The sequence below is a fragment of the Copidosoma floridanum genome, unplaced genomic scaffold (assembly GCF_036245765.1).
Source record: "Copidosoma floridanum isolate Cflo_tuat_1 unplaced genomic scaffold, Cflo_Japanese_pri ptg000005l, whole genome shotgun sequence".
Taxonomy (NCBI): Eukaryota; Metazoa; Arthropoda; class Insecta; order Hymenoptera; family Encyrtidae; genus Copidosoma; species Copidosoma floridanum.
In genome coordinates this window covers 4,305,426-4,328,634 of record NW_028321882.1, presented here as the reverse complement: position 1 = coordinate 4,328,634, position 23,209 = coordinate 4,305,426, and the positions used below count along the sequence as shown (strand labels likewise).

General features: G+C 32.4%; 1 protein-coding gene across 1 annotated transcript in view; it reads right to left on the bottom strand.

The window, feature by feature from the left end:
* Positions 1–23,209, bottom strand: part of LOC149375650 (cuticlin-3) — a 705,303-nt gene that overhangs the window by 406,442 nt on the left and 275,652 nt on the right. The window contains exon 5 of the mRNA XM_089598075.1: positions 2,970–3,053. Coding sequence (XP_089454201.1) covers positions 2,970–3,053 — 84 coding nt within the window. The remainder of the gene's footprint in view (positions 1–2,969; positions 3,054–23,209) is intronic.

Here is a 23,209-nt window from a genome sequence, read left to right as displayed (position 1 = left end):
CCGTCGTCATTGTTGTTATCATTATCGTTATTAATTTTACTGTCATAATGATCGTTCTCACTACCATTGTATTTGTTATGAATATTATTATTAATACTTACATCGTAAACATCATTATAATTGTAATCGTCATTGTTATCGTTGGTATTATTATTATTTATTTATCATTATTATTACTACTTTCGTTATTGTTATCATCATTATAACATGCATTAGCATTACTATCATTATAGTTAATACTTTAATAGTTATTGTTGTTGTTTTCAGTAATACAAGAGATATAATTATAGCGATAAGATGCATGATTATAAAAACTCATTTTATTTTAATTAGTGTTATCCTCCTAAATACAACTTTTTCAATTATTGTATTGATAATCATAAAACTTATATTCATTCAAATTTTTCTTGATATTGTCATCGAGATTAATATTGTCATTTGCACTATTAATATAATTGTAATCGTTTTTATAATTATTATTGTCATTGTTACTATTATCAATGTTGTCATTATAACCCTTATGATTATTATCATTGTTGTTATCATTACTAAGAACTATATCGTCTTCAGTGTTACCATTATCATCCTCATTATTATTGTTATTATCATTGCTTTTGTGATTACTATTACTACAACCATCATCATCATCATTACCATCACGTGTATGGAAGCTTAATTGGCTAGGTCTGCTGGGTTCTGGGTTGACATGCAGAAACTCCGATTCAATTCTGATCTTACGCAACTTTTTTGAGCAAGTTTATTTGTAAAATTTCAAATATAATTCTTCACTTAGCAATACTTCTTTGGAACTAAGGCAGTTTTCTTGTAGCATTATTTCCTGCTTTTTTTTTCCTCGTCCTTTGAAGAGGGCCTCTCTTTTTTATACTTTTGAAATATCTCAAGTGCTTCAAGTTCTGGATCTTGTGTACCTAAACGTATGATACCGAAATATCGAAATATATATGTGTGTGTACACAGACGCGCTTGCACACACATACACACAGAGGAGTGTGTGTGTGTATATGCGTGTGTATTCTTTTATCAACATTATTACAATAGATGTCCTTCTAATTGTTATTAGTATTCTTCTTTTTTATTATTACTATGATGATAGATGTAATAAATATTACTATGATTCTTAATACTATAACTACTATTATTATTATTACTATTATCACCATGAGCATCACTGTTGTCGTAGTTGTTATGGTTGTTACAGTTATTGTAAGCGACAGTCTCATTGTCAGTGCACATTCCTGGAAATTCATATTGTGATTATCATCTACATCGATACTAATACTTTTATTGTTATTGTTATTGACATTGTTATTCTTATTGTCATCGTCGTTATCTTTAATGCTATAATTATTGTAATCATTATTATAAGTATAATAATCGTCATTGTCATGTTCTCGTTATCTTTGTCATAGTCATCATAGTCATTGTTATTGTCATTATTATTTCTATCTTTTCCATTATTATCATTACTGCTATCTTTATTATCTTTGTCATCATCATTGTTTTATTGTTTTTGTGATCACAATCGTTAATACCGTCTTCATCGTCATCGTTGTTATTAGTATGACCATCATTATTATTAATATTATTATTATTATTATCATTATTGTTACTTTTGTTATAGTCATTTATATAATAATTACTTATATCTTTGTTATCGTCGTCATTGTCATCATGTTTATCATCATAAATATTTTTATAATGTCATTATCATCTTTAATATCATTGTATTTGTCATTGTCAATACCATCGTCATCGCCGTTGTTCTCGTCATTCTCATATTGATCGCTGTTGTCATTATTATAATCTTTTCAAATATCGTTACTCGTGTAAGTGTCATTATCTTCATATTTGTTACTACTTTTTCACTTATTATAATTTTTAATATCAGCATTAGTTTAATTATTACTTTACTTCTTATAATTGTTACAATTTGAATTGTTCAGATATTAATAATCATTACTTTTATCCTCATTATTTTTTTTAAAGTATTATTATTATTAGCGTTATTTATACCCGTACTAATCGTTCTATGGTCACCATCTTAACTATTACTACAACTATCATATCAATTATCGTCATTACTATCACTATTATCATAATCGTGGTCTCAGTCGTTGTCACTGTTTTCTGTGATCTTGCTGTCGGTATGATTGTCATCATTGTCATTGCTATCTTTCTTTTGATTGTTGTCATCAGAAATATAAAAGTAAAAGAAACAGGAACATTGCTCATTCAGACACACTTTTTTTTCTTCGCAAAATAATTTAATATAGTGCAATCTACCTTATACGCACACTGTTTTGTCATAAACATATTAGTCAATATTAAAAACTGCTCGGAAATTTGATATTTTAACTTCGGAAGTGTACATAAAGCAACCTATAGCTATATGATTTCTTTTCTCTTAACGCCTAGACTCTTCAAGGTAGGGGAACAAAGAAAAGGTTGGGAGGAGATTAGCTGGAGCCATGATAGCAAGAAAACGAGGTTTTCAAAACTAAATAATACGTGCTATTTTTTTGATAGATAAACGTTTGTAAATAATCTACTCCAGCCACATTTTTGGTTTTCATTTATTTAATAGTCTATCAAAATACGTAGCATAGTAATTAGAAGACGTTTTTTCTTAACTGCAGTAGTCATTCTCATAAAAATAAAGACTGTTATATCTTAACTACTTGACTTTATGTAAGCTTTTCCGAACAGAAAAAATTATATGTCATAGTACAAGAAACTTATTGAAACGCTGCATTATGTCATTTTTATTTATGATAACAACTTCTGTTATTTACTTGTATTATAAAATTTTTTTAAGCTTTATATCTTTAATGATCGTAAGATTGTATAATAAAAAATAGTAGCTTAACATTTACCTAATCTTATTACATATGGAACGTAATCTTTTTAATTTGAAAAATACATTTAAGTTTTGCTTAACTTAAACTTACCAGCCGAGTACAGTAGGCCACTAAAAGATCCATTAAATCCAACTCGGATTTTCATGTAGTCATCCTGACACTCTGCTTCAATGTCTGCAATAAAAGAAAAGTTGTTTGAATAATCGTAACAATTGCTACAGTAATACTTTGTAAGTATAACTTTAAAATTGACTTTATAACAAGGCTTAATTCCACATTGTAACTTAATATGAAGTATCAAGGAGTTTAATTTACTTGTTTAATAATTTTTTAAACATGACAACATCTTTATGTTTCAATTCATTTAATAAAAATAAAACAACGATTGTGAAAAACAAAACAAGCTTTAGTTTTTGTATAAAAAAAAGTTTACAGTAGACAGTAATAAAAGATAATCTTGACTTATTTTCTACTTTATCCAAAAATAAAAATTTTATTAGTCTTATGCAGTGTTTTTTCAGTCACAGTAATAATTTTTAATCAATTATCAACCTGTGCAAAAATATTTGGGGACAAGATGCTTCCAAATTTTTTTGAATGATTATACTTTAGCTACTAAAATCTCTATGTAACTAATTATTAAACATGCTAATGTTTACTTAGGGGCTCAATTGCTTGAAGAAAAACAGAAATATTTTATGAATAAGACAGAACAAGCTCGAAACAAAAGTGCAGAAGTTTAAAATCAAAGAAGCATTAACGCTAAAAAAACGTATTGCTTCACTGCCATATTTTATGTTTAATCTGAGACAGCTAGCGGTAAAAAGCTAAAACATAATTTCCTTATCTGTATTTCAATAACAATGTAGAGCTAATATATTTCTGGTGTACACAGTATCTCGGATAAAAAAATTGCTATACATGGACCTGTTCCATATTCAAAGTTAGTTGAATACTCATATATGTTGACTAACAAAGACTTAAGCCGACAATTATACTATACGAGGTACATTATTATACCAGGTATAATTATATTTATAATCGTATTATTTGCCATATAATTTTAAAAAAGTATAACTTCTTACTAAGAAACCGGAGCACTCACTGTCCACTGGTTTTTATCAGCAGCAAGTCTTTCAGCTTTACGCATCTACTAAGACATTTTCCATTTGGCATCACGTTCTTGAAAGCTTTTTCTCTGTTTATGATAAAGAGCAGTGCAATCATAGAGACCACGTCGTAACTGACTCCAATGAGGAGCATTTAAACAAGGAAAAAAATGAAAACAGAGGAAGAGGCCATACATGCACCATCACTACCCAGCAGACGTATGAAACAGTAAAGCGATCTTCAGGAGCCCACCTATGCTGAAACAACTGCACAGGCCTCTATCCTACGTTTTTACGCCCACTTTTTTAAAAATTCTACCATAGTAGTACTATACTGCTTAAAAATACGTTACGTTGGCATAAGTAACTCTTACTATGTTAACTCCTGTTTATTTCTAGAAAGGGAATTATGCAGAAAAGTAAGACGTTATGTAAACGTTCATATAATTCTTCAATGTTATTAAAATGTACATTTATAGCACGTTTAGTCTGCATAAGTCCCTTTACCTCAATATAAATATATATATATATACATTCCTATGCTACATACTTATTATACATACATTAACTATACATTATATATGTGATGCATTTCACATCATCCCCCACTGCTTTTTTGCTGCCACTCACCACCCCCCAAATGACATCCCGCCATCCCTCCCCTACCCCCCCGCCCTCATAATCTAAGGAAAAACTTATCTCACTTCTACGTCATTTTAACCCAGTTAATATTAAATCAAGCGCCTCTACTGCCCCCTCCTCGTAGCCCCACCTCTATCCCACCTGACAATTCTTCTTGCCTTCCACAGCACTTCACCATTCCCACATATTTTTTCATGTGTTTCAGTGCTCTTCCAACGTCTGCGTAGAGTTATTTTCATAATTTAACTACTTAATATAAATTTGAGCCCAACCTCTTTATTCAGGAAACACTTGTGTAAAAGTTTTTTAAAAAATTTTTCATTATTGTAGGGAAAGTTCTTTAAAATTTATAATTTGTTCATCTGTTTTCTCACGATGCCTAAGAGGCAAGAAGATGAACTCCATGCATACTAATGATACATAAAAATACATGAGAATTGATCTCTAACATTTGTAACTACAGTGAAAATATTTAAAATTTTTTGTTAGTAAGGATATAGTTCTTGGTCCGTTGATTTTTTTGTTTTTAATAACATGACATTACTAAATTTCTAACAGTTCTGAAATGATAAAAACCGTAAGAACTTTGCCCTGTAAAATTTATTTTATTTTGCTAAAAAATACCTCTAAATAATTAAAAATTCCCCCCCCCCCTTCTTTAACCTTTTTAACTCCTCTCAACCTCCTATAAAGCGTTTGTCTTGCTCCACCCTTCTCAAAATGTATCAATATTTATAACCTAACAAAAATTTTGTTTGGAACCCCTCATCTTCTCATAGTCTTTCCGTGTAGCCCTGAACCAACCTTAAAAAGTACATCATTCTGTTTGTATGTTTTCCTCTCCCTTATTCACCAACTTTTCTGTGCCCTCTCAAAAAGTTCAAATTCTGTATACTTATTTTTTCACTTTTACTTTCCCTTCGATAGTCTTAGCCTCTTCCTTAAATAAGTGCAGATTTTTTTCACTTCTTTGTAAAATCAACCTTATTAGGTTTTATTTAGTAAGTCACTTAAATTTAGGTTTAGCGTTCTATCACCTCTATCTACAACTCTAACAATTTTTTTTAAACAAGAAACAGTTTGTGTTTTGTGAGATTTGAAAAGAATTTTATGTTATGAGCTGCTACGACCAAAGTAAACCGTTACAGCTAAACATTTTTGTTCGTATTTTAATTATTTGATTTAAATGATATACGAAAAAATTTCATTTACTGGCTACGAGTTACGTTCAATGAAATTGTTGCATGATAACGCCAAATTACATATTTTGAAGCCTGTCCCTCAAACTTTGCTGTCCCTTGGCTGAAAAGTTTTGTGGCATCTGGCAACTTTACAGACCTAGTGCCAAGTAATTATTACTTTTCTAGATTTATTTGAAACACGCTTTGATGTGTACACATTCAAACTTTTGGAAAAGTGTAAAAGTGGACGTTTTCGCGTTAAAGAGTCAAAAACTGTTTCGTAAGGGGATCTATGAACTATTGATTTGGTGGCAGAAAATGTCAAACAATAACGAAGATTACATTGGTAATTGAATCTGTGAAGTTTTCTTTGTATGAATCAAGTTGAAAAATCATGAAAAGTTACACTTTTTTTGCACACTTTCACTACTTGTTCAATCTAAAGCTAAGTAAAAAGTTTTATTTTTGCCTACACTGAGTAAAAAATAGAAGGATGCCATGCCAGTTCAATCCATAGATAAACTTTCTATCCCAAAAAATCAAATAAAAACTTCAGGTTTCCTATCAAAATATTTTTTGCTGCATGTATGTACGAGTATTTTACAAATTTGTTCAATTAGTAATAAAATTTACCTTTTATTTAAACAATTCTATTTTTACAAAAAGTATAGTGACTTTTACTATTTGTATTAAAATCTCACTATAGACAACTATTAGTATTTATCTAACTTTTAACTAAACAAAAATTGTTTTAACTAAATCAAAAAATAATGACTAGCCACTCTAAATGTATTAGTTCACGAAAAAATAATTTTTCCAAAACATGGTCTTACAGCATACCCTTTGAGATTGTACGTTATACTGTTATACTGTTATACGTTCTCCAACTTTTAAATGACGTTGCTTTTAATACGCTACTTAATACAAATTTTAAAAGAAGTTCGATCGTTTTGAAGGAGTTTTTTTTTAAATTTTTGTTCTAAATAAGAAACCAAGCTCATTATTTGTTAGTAAAAACATCTTTAATTTTTTTTGAAAAACGACTTACAAGAATAATAGTGCTCATTTATAAATTCTCAATGTTAAAGTTAAGTTGGTTTAGTCTTTTTTCATTATATTTTAAAATTTAACAGTACTATTATTTAAATACTGACATACGGATAGTACTATTTATTAATATTTAACAATTGGTTCGAAGTCAACTTTTCTATTTCACTAACATCTTATAGTGACAGGTTAGGGCGAGGAGCTAACAGGAAAATCAAGCTAATTTACGCGTGCACGCACACACATACACATGCACGAGCACACACACACACACACACACACACAGATTTATGGTCTTTCGGAATGTTGAAAAATAAATCAGGTATTCTAAGTAACATACTCTATTACCTCCAAAGTTACTCCACTTTTTACCTCAGCTCTTCCTAACCTTATGTCTGAAATCTTTTTTAAAAATTGACCATATAGTTCGACCCTAAGCCCTATTCTTTTTGTAAAGAATCATTTTACGTAGTTTTTAGAAAAAATTTAGCTTTTTTAAATGATTTATTCGTCTTATGTTTAGAAAAGTTATTTGTAGAATCGAAAATTGGTTCATGTATGTTTCAAAAATCCTTAGAAGATAAATGAATCATTTCTGTACATACTAGTTACAATATAAAAAAACATAGTAGTTGATTTCTTATATTTATTAAAGTATTGTCAGACTTATAAAATTATGATGGAATTTTTTTTTAAGTGGTCATAAAATTTTTTGGGGGTCAATCATTTCTATAGTACCTACATTATATAAATATGCTTCAGAATTTCTTATAAATATGAGGTAACAGAAGCCGTCAAAATTTTTTTTTGCTTAAATAACGTTGATTTATGAACCATTGTATGGAGCATTGATAAATTTCAAGGAATAATTTTCTGACTACCCCTCGTTTTGGGTGCACATGTTTCTGCCTTGTACCCTAATGACGCAATGTAGCGTTTCTAATTGAGGGCGCAATATGTGGTAAATCCTTTTTTTTGTACCAAGGACCCATCAGCCTCTCAAAACCGCCGGAGGTAGAAAAGTGATAAAATGTTTTCTGATTTACTTTGAACAACATAATAGTAAATTGGTATTTTCTCTGACTAAACTTTTGTCTCACCTCAGGCGTTTTTAAGAGGCTGGTGTGCCCTTAGTAGAAAAAATAAGATTTGTCACATAAGCGACAGCGTCAGCAGTTAATTTTGGTAACTATTAACACGTGTTTTAATCACTTTTTCTGTGAGTAGACTTGGTTAAACACATTTTGAGTTATACTTTGAACCAAGTCTCTAGTCATGTCTAGTGCTGACATTAAAATGTCTTCGTTTTCTACCTCACTTTTAAAAGCTTTCCAGAGCTGCATAAAGAAAAAACTCTAATTTTTGTTATACTCTCACTTGCTTTAAGTCACTATACTGGCTTACTTTATTGGTTTACCACATTAGATTATTTACGATTGCGGTACAAGTCATTCTTTCATTAGGTAACAGTTTTATAATCTTACAAAAAGACTCCTTAGCAACTTTGTCTCTAGTAGTTATTATTCTACCATACTATAAAATATTATTACATATATACATATCAAGTCTCAGATATCAGTAAACTCTATTAAAACGAGTGAATGTACGGCTCCTTGGTAGCTCAAGTGGTAGAGCAACTGTCTAGTAAATAGAAGGTTGTGTGTTCGATCCGCAACTAGGGAGGATATTTTTCTCATTCTTATTTATTTTTTAAGAAAACTTTCTTGAAAAAGAAAATATGTGGCTTAGTATTATGAGTCTTAAGTGTATTGGATATGAAAAAAGGGCATGCATGGAGGATATAAAATGCTTGTATTAAATGTGCTGCTATTTATGCATATGCACCGCCTGATACAGTGATTTAGATGTATCAAAATTCACTTGTATACTATTAGTCGTATGAATTTCTAATTTACCGAAAAGCATTAGAGTCACATAACTACTTTATTGAGCTTAGGTGAAAGACAGCTCTAAAAATTAGGAATGAGAAACTTGTCTAAACTTATGGTGCAAGTAAGTGTACAGCTCTTCGGTAGCTCAAGTGGTAGAGCAATTGTCTAGTAAACAGAAGATTGTGTGTTCGATCCACACCCAGGGAGGATATTTTTCTCATTCTTATTTATTTCTTAAGAAAATTTTCTTGAAAAAAAAAACTATGTGGCTTAGTATTATGAGTCTTGAGTATATTGGATATTAAAAAAAGGGCATGTATGGAGAATATAGAGTGCTTATATTAAAAGTGCCACCATCTATGCACATGCATCTCTTTATACAATGATTTAGATGTATCAACATTTGGTTGTATACTATTGGTCGAATGAATTTCTAAATTCTATTAACTTTGAAGAATGATCTACATACTTAAAAAAAGACTTACGTACCTGTCTATATGTCTCATAAGTTGTAAAGAAAAAAAGATTTAATCATACACAATCTTTGTTCATTCAATTTTACATGAAAATGAGAAAAGTTTTTTTTTCTCTTGTAAAAACAAGCAATGAATTTTTTAGCAAAAAAAAAAATTGCAAAAGTTGTAGATAAAGGCGATGGAAGGCTAAACCTTAACGTAAGTGACTGACTAAATAAAACTTGATTAGGTTGAATTTAGAAAAGAGTGAAAAAAATCTGCACTAATTCAAGGAAGAGGCTAGGACTATCTAAAGGGAGGTAGAAGTAGAAGAAAAAGTATACAGAATTTTAACTTTTTGAAAGGGCACACAGAAGTTGGCGTAATAAGGGAGAGGAAAACATACAAACAGAATGATGTAGGTTTTAAGGTAGATTCAGAGATACATGGAATGAGTAAGAGAGGATGAGGAGGTTCAAACAAAATTTTTACTACGTTATAATTATTAATACATTTTGAGGAGGGTAGGGCAACAAAAAAGCGTTATAGGGGGTTTAGAGGAGTTAGAAAGGTTAAAGGAGGGGGGTAATTTTTAATTATTCAGAGGTATTTTTTAGGGAAATAAAATAAATTTTACCATATTTTTATAGGGTTCTGAAGGGAAAATAGATATGGGTAGAGGGTCAAAAGAGAGGAATGGGGACAACTTTCTCTAATAACTACATATTATGGAAACTTATGTACTCGTGAGACTTTGCCTTCCTGTACACTTCGTGTCAACTTTCTGTTAATAAATTATTATCCCGTGTACAAGCATAGATCTTAAGGTAAACGGTACTTTTGAACGTTAAGTTGGTCGCTGAATGTAACAAAGGGATGATTATTTGTATTAAAATAAACAACAAAAATTATACGAGCTATAATAAGTTCATCAAAAGATAAGGTTAATACCTTTCTTAATAAGTTAAATATGGTTATTATAACAAAAACTAACTTTGGATAATCTGTGGTAAACACCAAAACGGTGGAGAAAAAATAGAGTATGTTAAAAAAAATGCTGAAACTAATTTTAACAATGACACCACTTTCACCTTGCCTTAAATTGACAAAACTGATGATAACTTTCAATTGCATAACGATGTAGATGTTCAAGATACTAAATTTACAATAATTTATTTGAAGCTTGGAAAAAAAAGATCCTGTAAAAATACTGCATTTGGTAAACCAAACATCGTGTACTTAAAAATTGTCAGTATTTCTTTTTCAACTTCTTTTAAATAAATAATGTGGCACAACAAAGTTGTAAAGAACAGATAATATAGTGTTATGAAAACAAATCATTCATGTATTCACTATTATGTGTTCTGATCAACTAAGACAATTTTTAACTTTTTCAAATGTTTGAATGTGTATACATCAAAGCGTTTTTAAAACAAATCTAGAAACGTAATAATTAGTTGGCACCAGGTCTGGAAAGTTGCCAGATGCCACAAAACTTTTCAGTCAAGGTACATCAAAGTTTGATGGACAGGCTTCATAATATATGATTTGGCGTTATGATGCAACAATTTCATTGGATGTAATTCGTAGTCAGTCAATGAACTTTTTTTGTATATCATTTAACTTAAATGATTTAAATACGAACAAAAATGTTTAGCTGTAATGGCTTACTTTGGTCGTAGCAGCTCATAACATAAAATTCTTTTTAAATGTCACGAAACACAAACTGTTTCTTTATCTGTGAGAATTTCGCATTTTAAAATTAACGTAGAGGACTGTCATGTATTTTTTTTTAATTTTCATAATAATTGTAATGTATTGATGTATACACATTGACATTTTATCTGCCGTTTAAAATAGTGTTATCTGTATTCTGAAAAAAGTAAGAAAACCACATTTCAAACAGTACTAAAATGGTAAATAACTATCCACATGCTGTTCGAGTTATTTATTTTTTTTTGTATAGACTCTATTGTAATGCCTTCTCAATGCATCTTTTCTTGAAAATTAACTCCCATGCTATAAGAACCATAACCTACGCCACCGTGCAACCATGGATACTGTTAACATCGTCTATTTTTGATAGTTAATTGAAATAAGCTCATGTATTAGTAGTATTTGAAATATCATTTCGTGTCGTGTTTTTGGAAGTTCAGATAAAACTTACTTCAAATTATTTTCGTTTACAATAACATGTTACTATTACAAATAAATTTAGTCCACCAAATTTTCTGGTTATAGCTATTGCATCATGATAGCGCTTCTGCATTAGATAGTTGTATCAAGAGATTTCCAATCCTTTCCCTTTGTTTTAAAATATTTAGAAATATTACATGCTCTATTATTAATTGCATCTAACGAGCCTTGACGGAATAAGGTTTTAAAACTTTTTTGATTATATCTCAAACCGTTAATACAGATGTTCTTGACAACGATATAAGGTTATATAAAATAATCAGAAAGCCAATCTTTCTCCATTTCACGGTAGAATTTTATCCTAGTAATCAGATCTGTTCCAGATCTGCTATAAGTTTTCCGTTTTTTTCAAGTAATAAAATAAAAGAATTGACTTGAAAAGATACTCTTAGAATAGTCATCTAGTAATTTCTTAGGATATACACATAAATCGAAATTTTTCGAATGTCTTGAGTTTAAAACTATAATAGTAAAACATCCTGCTGTTTATGATTTGTTATATGTATGTTTGACTCACACGTACAACTATATGATATAGGTAAATATGCGTATGTGTGCAAAGTTGTTTAGTAAATACAGTTAAAGTTGTCCTACATATATCTATATATGTTAATGCAAAATATAAAATTTATAAATATGTGAATAAAATGCACACACATGAATATTATATGTACTTGTACATATCAGTATCCGTGAAGATCAGTAGGCTCTTCATCAGATTGTCTAAAAATAATGTGGAGAACTGTAAGAGTGGTGGGGTGTCTGGACAAAGATTAGAATTCATCAATTATAAAGATTTTATTTACTTAGCATGGTTATTTTTTGAATTTGTAAATAAATTAAATGCAAAAATCTTATTCAATTTAATGATAAGAAAATTTTTTGCCTCATAAAAGTATTATACCAAAGTAGATTAATAATGGAAAAAACTGTATTTATGTGTAGGTAAATAAAATATACGCAAGCATGTGTATACATACATATATGACACGCACTAGTATGTATACATATAGCGGTCCATGAAGATCAGTCGGGTGTCCATTAGGTTAGCTAAAAATGGGCAGTGGCAGTGAGGGCAACGTAAGCAGTGGCACTTGGTTAGTACATAAGTGGTACCTTCGTGACACTTAGGCGGCGTTACAGCAGCGGTAATTGGGCAGTACTTGAGTGGTACTTCGGTAGCACTTGGGCAGTACTTGGGTGGCATTTAGGCAGCATCTGGGCAGTTCTTTGCAGTACTTAGGTGGCACTTTGGTGTCGCATAAGTAGTACTTGGGCAGCACTTAATTAGTAGCACTTGATCGGTTTTTTAACGACACTTGGATGGTACTCGCATGGCATTTTAAGAGCAGCACTTTCACAGTATTTGAGCGATACTTTGGCAGAACTTTGGCGGTACTTGGGTAGAATTCAGGTAGCGGTAGTTTGGCAGCATCCAGGCGGTACTTGGGCAGTACTGAAGCAGTACTTTGGTGGCACTTGAGTTGTTTTTTTTTTTTTTTTTTTTTTTTTTGGGGGGGGAGGAAAATGCATCAAGGCACACTGCAGGGACAGTGATAGTGTGGGACCCATGCCGCGTGGCTTTTGATCCACCCTGGAACCACGTTAGCATTACTTAAGAACTTACTTAGAGCCACCAGGGAGACCATCGCATCTCACACCATTAACAAGCTAACTCGTCACCATTTTCTAGAGGTGCTGATGCTCTCAAGTCCTGAATAGGACTTAGAGTCCCTAAGGACCAGCACCTTGTCTATCGCTTCATAGTAGGCCGCCTACTTAGCCAGCACCACTATAAGCTTAATGCTTTCCCTTGCTGATAGGTAAAAAGTACCCAGCGCAGCGTGGGTCCACATAAATCTATCTTCCAACTCAAGGCTTTTTTGCCTTATTTTGATCCTGCTTGGGCCTTATCCCTGGCCTCTTTTAGGGCTCTTCTAAATGGCAGCTTCCGCTGCCTGCTTCGTGCTTGTTGTCCATTTTTGGGCAAAGGAAGCACCGTGCTGGATCTAGGCACTCTTTCTTCTGGTGGTTTGAGCTTCCACACCGCAAGCAAAGCTTGGATCTGTTTTCGTTCTTACAGTTACCTGAGACGTATCCATATCCCAGGCATTTATAACATCTTGTTAATTTAATTCGTATTCGGCAGCTTACGAAGCCAACTCGTAACCTGCCTTCCTCTTCTACTTGTCTGGCAGTTGCTTTGTCCACCTTTATCAACGCCAGCCTCTGTCCTCTGGCGTTTAGCTTTAAGAGAGCAACTTCTGGCTCCCGGCTCTGATGTCCAAAAGTTCTAGCAAAAGCCTCTTTGATCTCATCTTCCTCTACAATGGCATCCAGGTCTCGGACCACTAATGCCACTTTTCTGTTGCTCATTTTGAGAGTACCCTGTCCGGCTACTGACTTTTCGATTTGCTGTGAAAGTGCAGTAGCATTCTCTACACTTTTGGCCTTAATACGTATGTCTCCTTTTTTTGTAGTGACAACACTTTGGACCTCCACTTTGGCCTTATCGGGGTCAAAGTTCTCCTTTATAGTCTTCAGCACCGTTGCAAAGGTCTGTCCTTTAGCCATCTCCACTTCTACTGTTGTTGTGGCGTCCACTTTTTTCTTCTGGCTTGTTTTGTCATTCAGGGGAATTTCTTCTTGTCTCCCACTACCTGTCTTCTTTTACTTTGAAGACATAGCCTGCTGGCGTTCTTCAGGGCTGTCCAATGAGCTCCTGTTTCTTTTACTTCGTTCTATTTCCTTTAGGGCAGTGTTCAGGGTTCTTTTTTGTATCTGCCGTCAGAACTTATCTCACCTTTGTTCCCTACACTGCAGGGATTTGAATGACAACTTTCAAGCGTTTGCATACACTTCTTCTTCATGAAGAAAGCCTTTTCTTAGCACCTCTGCCTCTTGAAGGTGTTCAAGCAAGGCTTTTAGCCCATTCTTAACTGCGTTCGCTGTGTTGACGTACTTATTGTTGATTAATTCTAGCGTCTCTGTTATATCTTTCGTTGCTGATTGGATTTTATCAGCCAATTGCTGTCGCTTTACTCTGAGCTTAGCACCATCTTCTTCTAGAAAGGCAAGCTCTTTCTGGGTCTGGTGGCTAAATACCGACACGTTGCCGTCCTCGGTGTCGTTAGTGCCTATGCGCGACAAGCTTTTTCTTTGTCGTTTATCCGTTAGAAAGGGTCATGGAACATTTAGGAGTCCCTGACGGCCATGAGACACATCTTTGTGACTCCTCACCAGAATCTGTGGGGCCTGCGACAGTCACCCGGGCTTTCACCGGATCAGAACTGCCAGCGGATTCCCTCAGAGAGGTTACCACCTGGGGTACAAGTTTTGCATTAACGTTTTTTATATTGGCAGCTTTTTTAATATCGTACTGACCCGCGAGGGCTAGCACTACCCTTTTTTCTAGAAATGAGTATTTAGAAAGGGTTAAAACCAGGGCAGCAGCCCTCTCTGTTATCAGCGAGAGCCACTACTTGCTCGAGCCGGCTGGGAGTCGCCACTCTCCCTCAGTCCCACCCACCGAGACTGCCCTGGCTTTAAGTAACAAGTGTAAGAATGGTGTTCGTGTGTAATGTACGTATAAGTTGGTAGACAACGGTCATCCCAGCGAGACAAGCGGCAGGTGTACAGTCCCACGACCGTGCAGACAACCCAACAAAAACGGGCTGGCGTAAGGCACTAAGGTGCCGCCATATAGCCTCCATAGTGATAGTAAGCCTAGATAAGTCGGCCCACCACGTCTTTTTTGTTAAAGAGGCGTACAGCCATATCAGATATGGTTACCCAGACTTACCTGGGCCTCATCATTCGGCTTCACCCACCACCAGGCCTCTAACGCAAGCCCGGAAAAGGACCCACCACACGCAACCCAGAACAATCCGTAAGTGTCCCGGTGTTTGTTTAGTGAGAGTGTGTGATGCATGTATCTGAGAAGAATGTTTCAACTGCCGCTTACTTCTATACACGATGAGTGCTAGTTTTTGTTGGCCCGCATCAAGCAATGAAGTTGCTATCCACGGCAGCAGCAAAAAGCGAAGAAAAAGGAGCACAAGCAGAGCTGGCCCATGCATCCACACCAATCGAGACATGGGGCACTAGTTCCCCGTCCACATCGCCGCAGATACACACGCAAACGCCACACACGCCTTCTGATCCACGCCCCCGACCACTACCACAGAGATCCACCTAAGTTGCCCATCGTCACCTTATATTTTAAGAGGATGCCTCTATCCGCCACCCGGGGAAGCGCCTGGTATGGAGATACTAGCCAAAACCCTACCCGGGGGCACTTGGGTGGTACTTGATTAGCATTTAGTAGTGGCGCTTGGGCGGTACTTTCACACCACAAGTGTTACCAAAGTTTTACCAAAATACTGCCTAAGTGCTGCTAAAGTACTGCCGAAGATTCGCTGAAGCACTGCTGCTTAAGTGCTGCCCAAAAATCATCTAAGTGCCACCAAAGAACTGCTGTTGAAGTACCACCCAAGTGCTGCCCAAGTATCACCAAAGTACCGTTAACAACCGCTCACGTGCCGCTGCATAAGTGGCACCAAAGTACTACCCAATTTCTACTAAAGTGCCGTCCCCGAAGCACTGGTCAAATTGCGCCCAAGTACCGCTGTTCAAATTCAACGTAAGTACCGCCCAAGTGTCATCAAAGTACCATTCAAGTACCACTGCGCAATTCCTACCCTAGTACTGCACACAAGCTGCCACTGAATTGGCGTGAAGTATTGTTCAAATGCCATAAAAGTTACACCAGTTCCGCCTTAGTACCACTGCTCGAACGCCTCCTTAGTATCGCCCAAATACCCCCCAAATGTCGCAGAAGGACCGCTCAAGTACCGTACAAGTACCGCTCTTTTATTAATGTCAAGTACTGCTAAAGTGCCACTAAAACACTTTCTAAGAGCCATTGACTAAGTGCTGCCCAATTATTGCTTATGTGGCACCAAAGTACCTGTAAAGTACTCCCCAAGTACTACCTAGGTGCTGCCAAAATACCGCTGCCTAAATTCCACCCAAGTACCACCAAAGTGTCACTCAAGTGCTGGCCAAGTACTGCTTATGTATCAACGAAGTACCACTAAAGTAATGACCAAGTATTGCTCAGGTACTGCTAAAGTACTGCTGCCTAAATGCTGCTTAAATACCGACCAAGTGCCACTGTTTAAATATTTTGTGCGATACTTATAATAAGAATGATTTGAAAAAAATGTCTTAGGTAAACTTAATAACCTTTTTACCTCCTCCTAATAACTTCATAGCTACTAGTTTCTACTCACTTATTCACATATGAGTGGCATTTTTCGCATGCTAGGGTATATCTTCAGACTTTGTTTACCGACCTACAGGTATATTGCTATGTTGTTACGATCGATGACTACGCTTTTCATAGCAGCCCACGCTAAGGAAATTAACGTTCTCAACCCGTTGACATTGAGCACTTTTGTTAATTCATTTACTTAAAGAATAATTGTCAAAAAGTTATTCTGTAAACGGATTTTAACTCAAAAAAAGCTGCTTTACACGATGGTTTCCGCACCTTAAATACTTTTGAAAATCCCTGATATGTACTTATACGTTTTAGTATCCGGGAAGATCAGTAGATTCTCCGTCAGATTCATTAAAAATAGTGTGGGGAACTGTAGGAGTGGTGGGGTGTTTGGACAAAGATCAGAATTAATCAATTATAAAGATTTTATTTACTTAGCATGGTTATTTTTTGAATTCGTAAAGAAATTAAAAGCAAAAATCTTATTCAATTTAATGATAAGAAAATTTTTTGCCTCATTAAAGTATGATACCAAAGTAGAGTAAAGTGGAATAAATGTATTTATGTACATGTGAATAATGTGTACACACACTTATATACACAGATATATACGACACGCACACGTGTGTATACCTATTGTAGTCCATGAAGATCAGTAGGTTTTCCATCAGGGTTGCTAAAAATGGGCAGTGGTGGTGGGGGCCAGCGGGGTTCAAGAAGAAATGCGAGGTGCAGTGGATGATCCTTTGGTGGCCTGTTTGGGATAGTGAGGAGCTTTGAACAATAGTAAAATGTGTCAAAATAAGGAAAAAAGTAACAGAATTTTATCTTATTTTGTTGGGGCGGGGGGATACAGAAAAACGCCTTACCTAGTTAATTATAGAATGCAGTAATATACATACATAATTTCTCTTACTAAAAAAAGGGTGATATTTTATACAAAACAAGACAATTTTCCTAATCATATGTATTTATACAAATAGGATTTTTTATTTTATATATTATTTGATTCCAAGAACAGCTAATAATACAATAAATAATGACAAGTACTAAGGGCTATGCTGTTCAAATTGACTTTATTTAAAAAATGACGTTTCGACTACTCCAAGGTAGTCCTTATCAAGTCAAATATTAAACAATAATCGCAGAGTGTCGTCAATGTAAGATGTTTATTCTACTCAACTGCGATATAGTACTGAGTATTATTGTTTAATATTCGACTTGATAAGGAATACCTTGGAGTAGTCGAAACGTCGTTTTTCAAATAAAGTCAATTTGAACAGCATAGCCCTTAGTACTTGTCATTATTTATTGTTTTTATTTTATTTTCAGTTGTCCAACGTTCGCATACATCTACCAAATTATTAGTACGAATGTCACAAACAAGTTACGTTTATTTATATACAAAAATGTGTGTGTTAACTACTACTTTTTAATGTATTAATAAATTGGATGTAAAAAAACTTATTTGAATTGTAATGGGAAAGTAACGTTACGTTATCGTTTAATAATAAAATTCAATAAAAAGGAATTTTTGTGTAAGCTTAAATTTGTATGTGTAACAATATTAATGAAAATTCTTAGAGTGTCCGTAAATCTCCACAAAAATGAAATGGGGGACTGTAGGAATTTAAGAACAATTGTGCAGTGGCCAGTATGTGGTTTTGCGGCGGACTATTCTCCACCTATGGTGGTGGAGAATATAGTCAAAAAATATGCTACACCGAAGAAAGTCAGAACAGGACCGAATTTATCCTCTTACTGTTAGGGGTGGCAGGAGTTACAGAGGGACTTAGGAAGTCTGTAGAAATTTGTGTTGAATACCCCACTCAAATAACTATTTAACTTAGGACGAAATATACTAGTATGGCTTTGCCCCCAGTGCTCTCTTCTGTCCGAATCATAGGAACTACTACACTTAGAGTTAGTAAAATAGCATATGAAATGTATGAAGTAAAATGTTTTTTTAATGTTGTAAGAGCAATTAATTTCACGCTTCAAATTTCTTAATGATTTGATATGTCACTATAATATGAAGCGTATGCTTAGACTTTATTTTGCATAATTGCGTATTACGAAAATTCTTTCATACTGTACTGTAATAAATTTTCTTTGTCAACTTCATAGCACATTCATCGACTTCCTTAATCTTCTTAAATGTTTATAATAATTAAAACTTTCGACATACACGTAAAAAAGGCATAGCTCTAAAAATCTTTATCGTTTTCCTCAACGTTAGGTTTGGCAGAGTGCATTAAAAAAGTACTTTGAAAATTTTCGCACGAAAATTGGTTTTGCAAATTGTACAAAAGATATTTAATAACTAAATTTTGTTTGTGTTAATTAAATGAAAATTTTCATTTCTACCACACATAGTTGATCAAAAGCTTCTCTCTATTTTCAATTTATATATAATTTGGTAGTTTTTACATGTATGAAAATGTTTTAAAGGTTTTTACAACTAAAAAATCAAACACGTTATTGTCTATGAGAAAAACAGAGTTTTTTAAGATACAAAATTATTTGCTTAAAACTTTGTCTATGTAACTTACTAATAGTCGATGGAAAGGTCAATACTAAAGAAAATCTTTTTTTTTGTGGAATACAAATGGTAAAGACAACAAATTTCCGGTACATAAAGTTATATGTGGAAAAAGTTAATTTTTTCAATTGTACCTCTTTCAACATTTCATAACTATCAGTCTCGTTCTGGTATGTAAGCCATTCGATATTCACTCATGTAATGAAAGAACTTTCTCCACATCGTTTAAGACTTCCAGTAAAAACTTGATATAAATATTATCATCTTATTTCACGAAATATTGAGTTTTTTGTTGAAAAAATTTCATATTTGATCATGATATTGTTTTTTATTATTTAAATTATGTAAAAAATAACAAAACGTTGTTGCGGTTGTACCGTTTTGTGTGAAATTAATTTTTTTCCTGAAAAGCTTTGCAATTACATCTGTTATTATCCAGTGAGTTATCATAGAACAATTAATATTTAAATACTTTCATCGTTTATTTATCAGTTGGTCAAAAGTTAGTATGTAATTATAAATGAGTAAGTAATAAATTGAGATGAAAAAACTAAATCGTTGCTGATATGATGCTTTTTTTATTTATTTTTTAAACCAAATAAAATCATAGAAGCTTTATCCTAAATCATAAAACTTACTCTTTATAATTTGTTGTAACCTTATTCTAAAAAGGCATTTTCAATATAATCTTATTCTAAAGGTAATCTGAAAGTTTTATGACTTTTAAGTCTTTTGAAAGTAGTATTAAGTGAATTTCAATCGATGCCATTTATAATATAATTTATTTTATTACTTTTTTTTTTTTTAATTAGTATATTAATGTTGTGTATGAAAAGGTATTCTTAGTCTACTAGACTATGAATAAAATTCAATTTCCTTTTATCTTTCCAAATAAAATAAGAGAAATTTTTTTAGTCTATGTCTTACGAAGAACACCAATAATTGAACGTTTTTTTACAAAATTCATCAAAATCTTACTAAAGTGAATGAGTGCACTATTTCTCTTACTGGTTATTCAGAAGTTTTTATAATTATTTGAAATAAAATCACTAAAAATATTTTTTAATAGAAAGTAGCATTTTTATTTAGCATTAATTTTATATAAAACCTTCATATTGCAATGTTTTTTTAAAAAGTTGCCTTTTATCTAAGTTTTTATTATATTGTATATAGTATTTTCTTTATTTATTTTAACGTTCTACGTATTTCTTGCAAATCCATCTTTTAATTTAAGTTTAATGGTGTAGATAAAGGAGTATCCTTAATTTGAACGGATTTTTTTAATTCTTGTTTTTCTTATACCACTTTTTATAAATTTTCTAGATGCACTGATGAACTTTCAACTCTATGACTTTTACCATGAGTTAAAAGTTTTTGTATTCCTTATACTGTTTCTATAGACTACAAATATTTGCCATCAATATATTGTGTAGTTTTTTTACATATTTCTTTGTCTCCTTTGCTTTTTTAAAATTTGCATATAGCCCTACCAGATCTTTTAAAAATATAACTAAATATATACTTGCAACCTTAAATTAAAGCACAATACTTTTCGTTAGTATAAAATTTAGTTTTTACGAATAACATTTTATTATTACGCACAAATTCTGAATGAACAAATAAAATTGTTTTATGACTAGTTTTCGTTCAATACATATAAGTGTCTAAATTATGAATATTTTACTAAAATTAAAAAAAATTATTTAGCTCTACAGTTGTCTTACTTACAAAAGATTTCGGAAACTATTCTTTGCATATTTTATTATTGTCTTTCAAAGATGGACTATTGTTATCATCCAGACCATGTAACATACATTTTATTGCTGATTTTCCAAATATTTTATCAGTTTAGGGTATTTCTGTTAATGTAATTTCATATATATTTGATAGAATAATTAACTAACTTTTAAGATGTTATTAAGATGTCAGCTTGTTATCCAAGCCTAGGCGTGTGCTTAATCCTTCTCTTAAAATTCAATCGCCTGAGCAAAAGATAAAATTTTTTTAAGTATAATATTCTTGGTGATATTGTATAAAATGATTGAATATTGTTTTATAAAAAAATTTGACAGCTACAGTAAGTATATCAAGCGAAGAAGTATTTTCAAGAAAATTGAAAGTACTTGTTCTAGTTTTTTCCTAGCATAGATGGAAATTATCAAGTAAGTATTACTTAATACATAATTAAATTGTTTCTTAATAAATCTGTAAGATAATCTGTGCAAATAAAAGTGTAGTGAAATTTAATTTTTATTTTTAAATGTTATTTTTGTACGTATTAGTACACCAACGGCAATCTTTTGATAAAAACGGGAAAGAAAACACCTTAAAAACAGATTAACTATATTAACTTAACAAAATATAAATGTTTCGGACCATCGTACGGTCAATTAAGAAAAATAATACATTATCAAAGATACCAAGGCACATCATAATACGATACTATTATAGCACAACATTCAAATGTGAATGGTTTTTATCATTAAGACGTATAAAATACATTTCAAAATTTTATTATTATTTAATATAAGAGACTTTTTGCAAGTTTTTGTGGTTTTTAGCTACATGAATTTTGTTTTAGTTTTTGTAAAAAATTGTGCATGCCTCTTCAAGCTAGTCTTAAAGACCCTGATCACATCTATTTAAATATAGAGATATGTTTATGTATGTTAATAAAGGTGATTAATCCATACATTACTGGAAAAAAATGAATTACAGTGGTTCTGATGAGAATAAAAACGACATTCTATGAACGGTTCACACACACACACACACATATATATATATATATATATATATATATATATATATATATATATATATATATCTACATGTATATATTATTAATATTTTGTAGTTAGTTTGAATGGGTTGTGTAAGATAGACTTTTTATGCTCCTCTTTTTGCTGCTACAGACTGTTTTCAAATAAGTAATAACCATAAATATGGGTTGAAATGCACTCAGTTTTACTACTTGTACTTCCTCACCACCTTAGTTTTCTATATAGGCTCTATCATAGTTCGTTGCCTTTTTTCCATAACCCGTTATAGCTTCTTCACAATTCTATCATGATCAAAAGAAAAAGATACAAATGTGTTATCCTAAATTTTAGTCGTTACAATCCTGTGCCACCTTTGTCCCCTCACCTTCCTGAAAAATGTATAAGCAATATCAAATATCTTGCATGTGCTATGTGCTTACTATCTCTGTTACATGTCTTTCAACCTCTCTTGATCTTGATACAATACGTAACTTTTTATAGTGCACATTGCACTATACTAATATTTAAAACTTTATACTAATGTCTGTGTATCCTTCGCGTTATTTTTAATTATTGAATTATTAAATATTTAAATTAACTCTTGACTCTTACGTCTTGTGAGTAGATTATACACCTAAAGCATAATGTGTAGGCTCAGGCAACTTAGGTGTATTCCAATTATAATTAATTTAATTAAAGTAAATTAATAGTCTTAGACTTTGGTAAGAAGTGAGGTACAGCAAAGAAAGCCCATTAAACTTATTTTAGTAATAGCAGAGAAAAAATACTGCATATTTCTTTTTTTTTATAAATTAATACATACAGTTAAGAGAACCACTAAGAGATACTGCATAAAGCTCTAAAAAACTCCGAAGCAGTAAAATAAACTATCAGTGGTAAATGTAAGCTCATGTCAGTGGTAAATGTAAAATCAGTAGTAAATTTCATAATAAATTTTCTTATAGTGACCAAGTATATTGTATTTGAATAAACAAATAATTCAAGATCACTTTAAAGAAAAATATTAGTATGAATTTTATTTATGTTATTTAAATTGATACTTCTTATTCAAACTAAAAAGAACAAATAAAGATCTTGAGCTGAATACTAGACGACCCACAAATGACTCTTACATAAAATAGTTAAAACCATAGTCTAACAAGGTTCTGTCATAATAATCGAGCATCTTTTGTATGTTCTTGGAATGCTAGTTTTGGGTA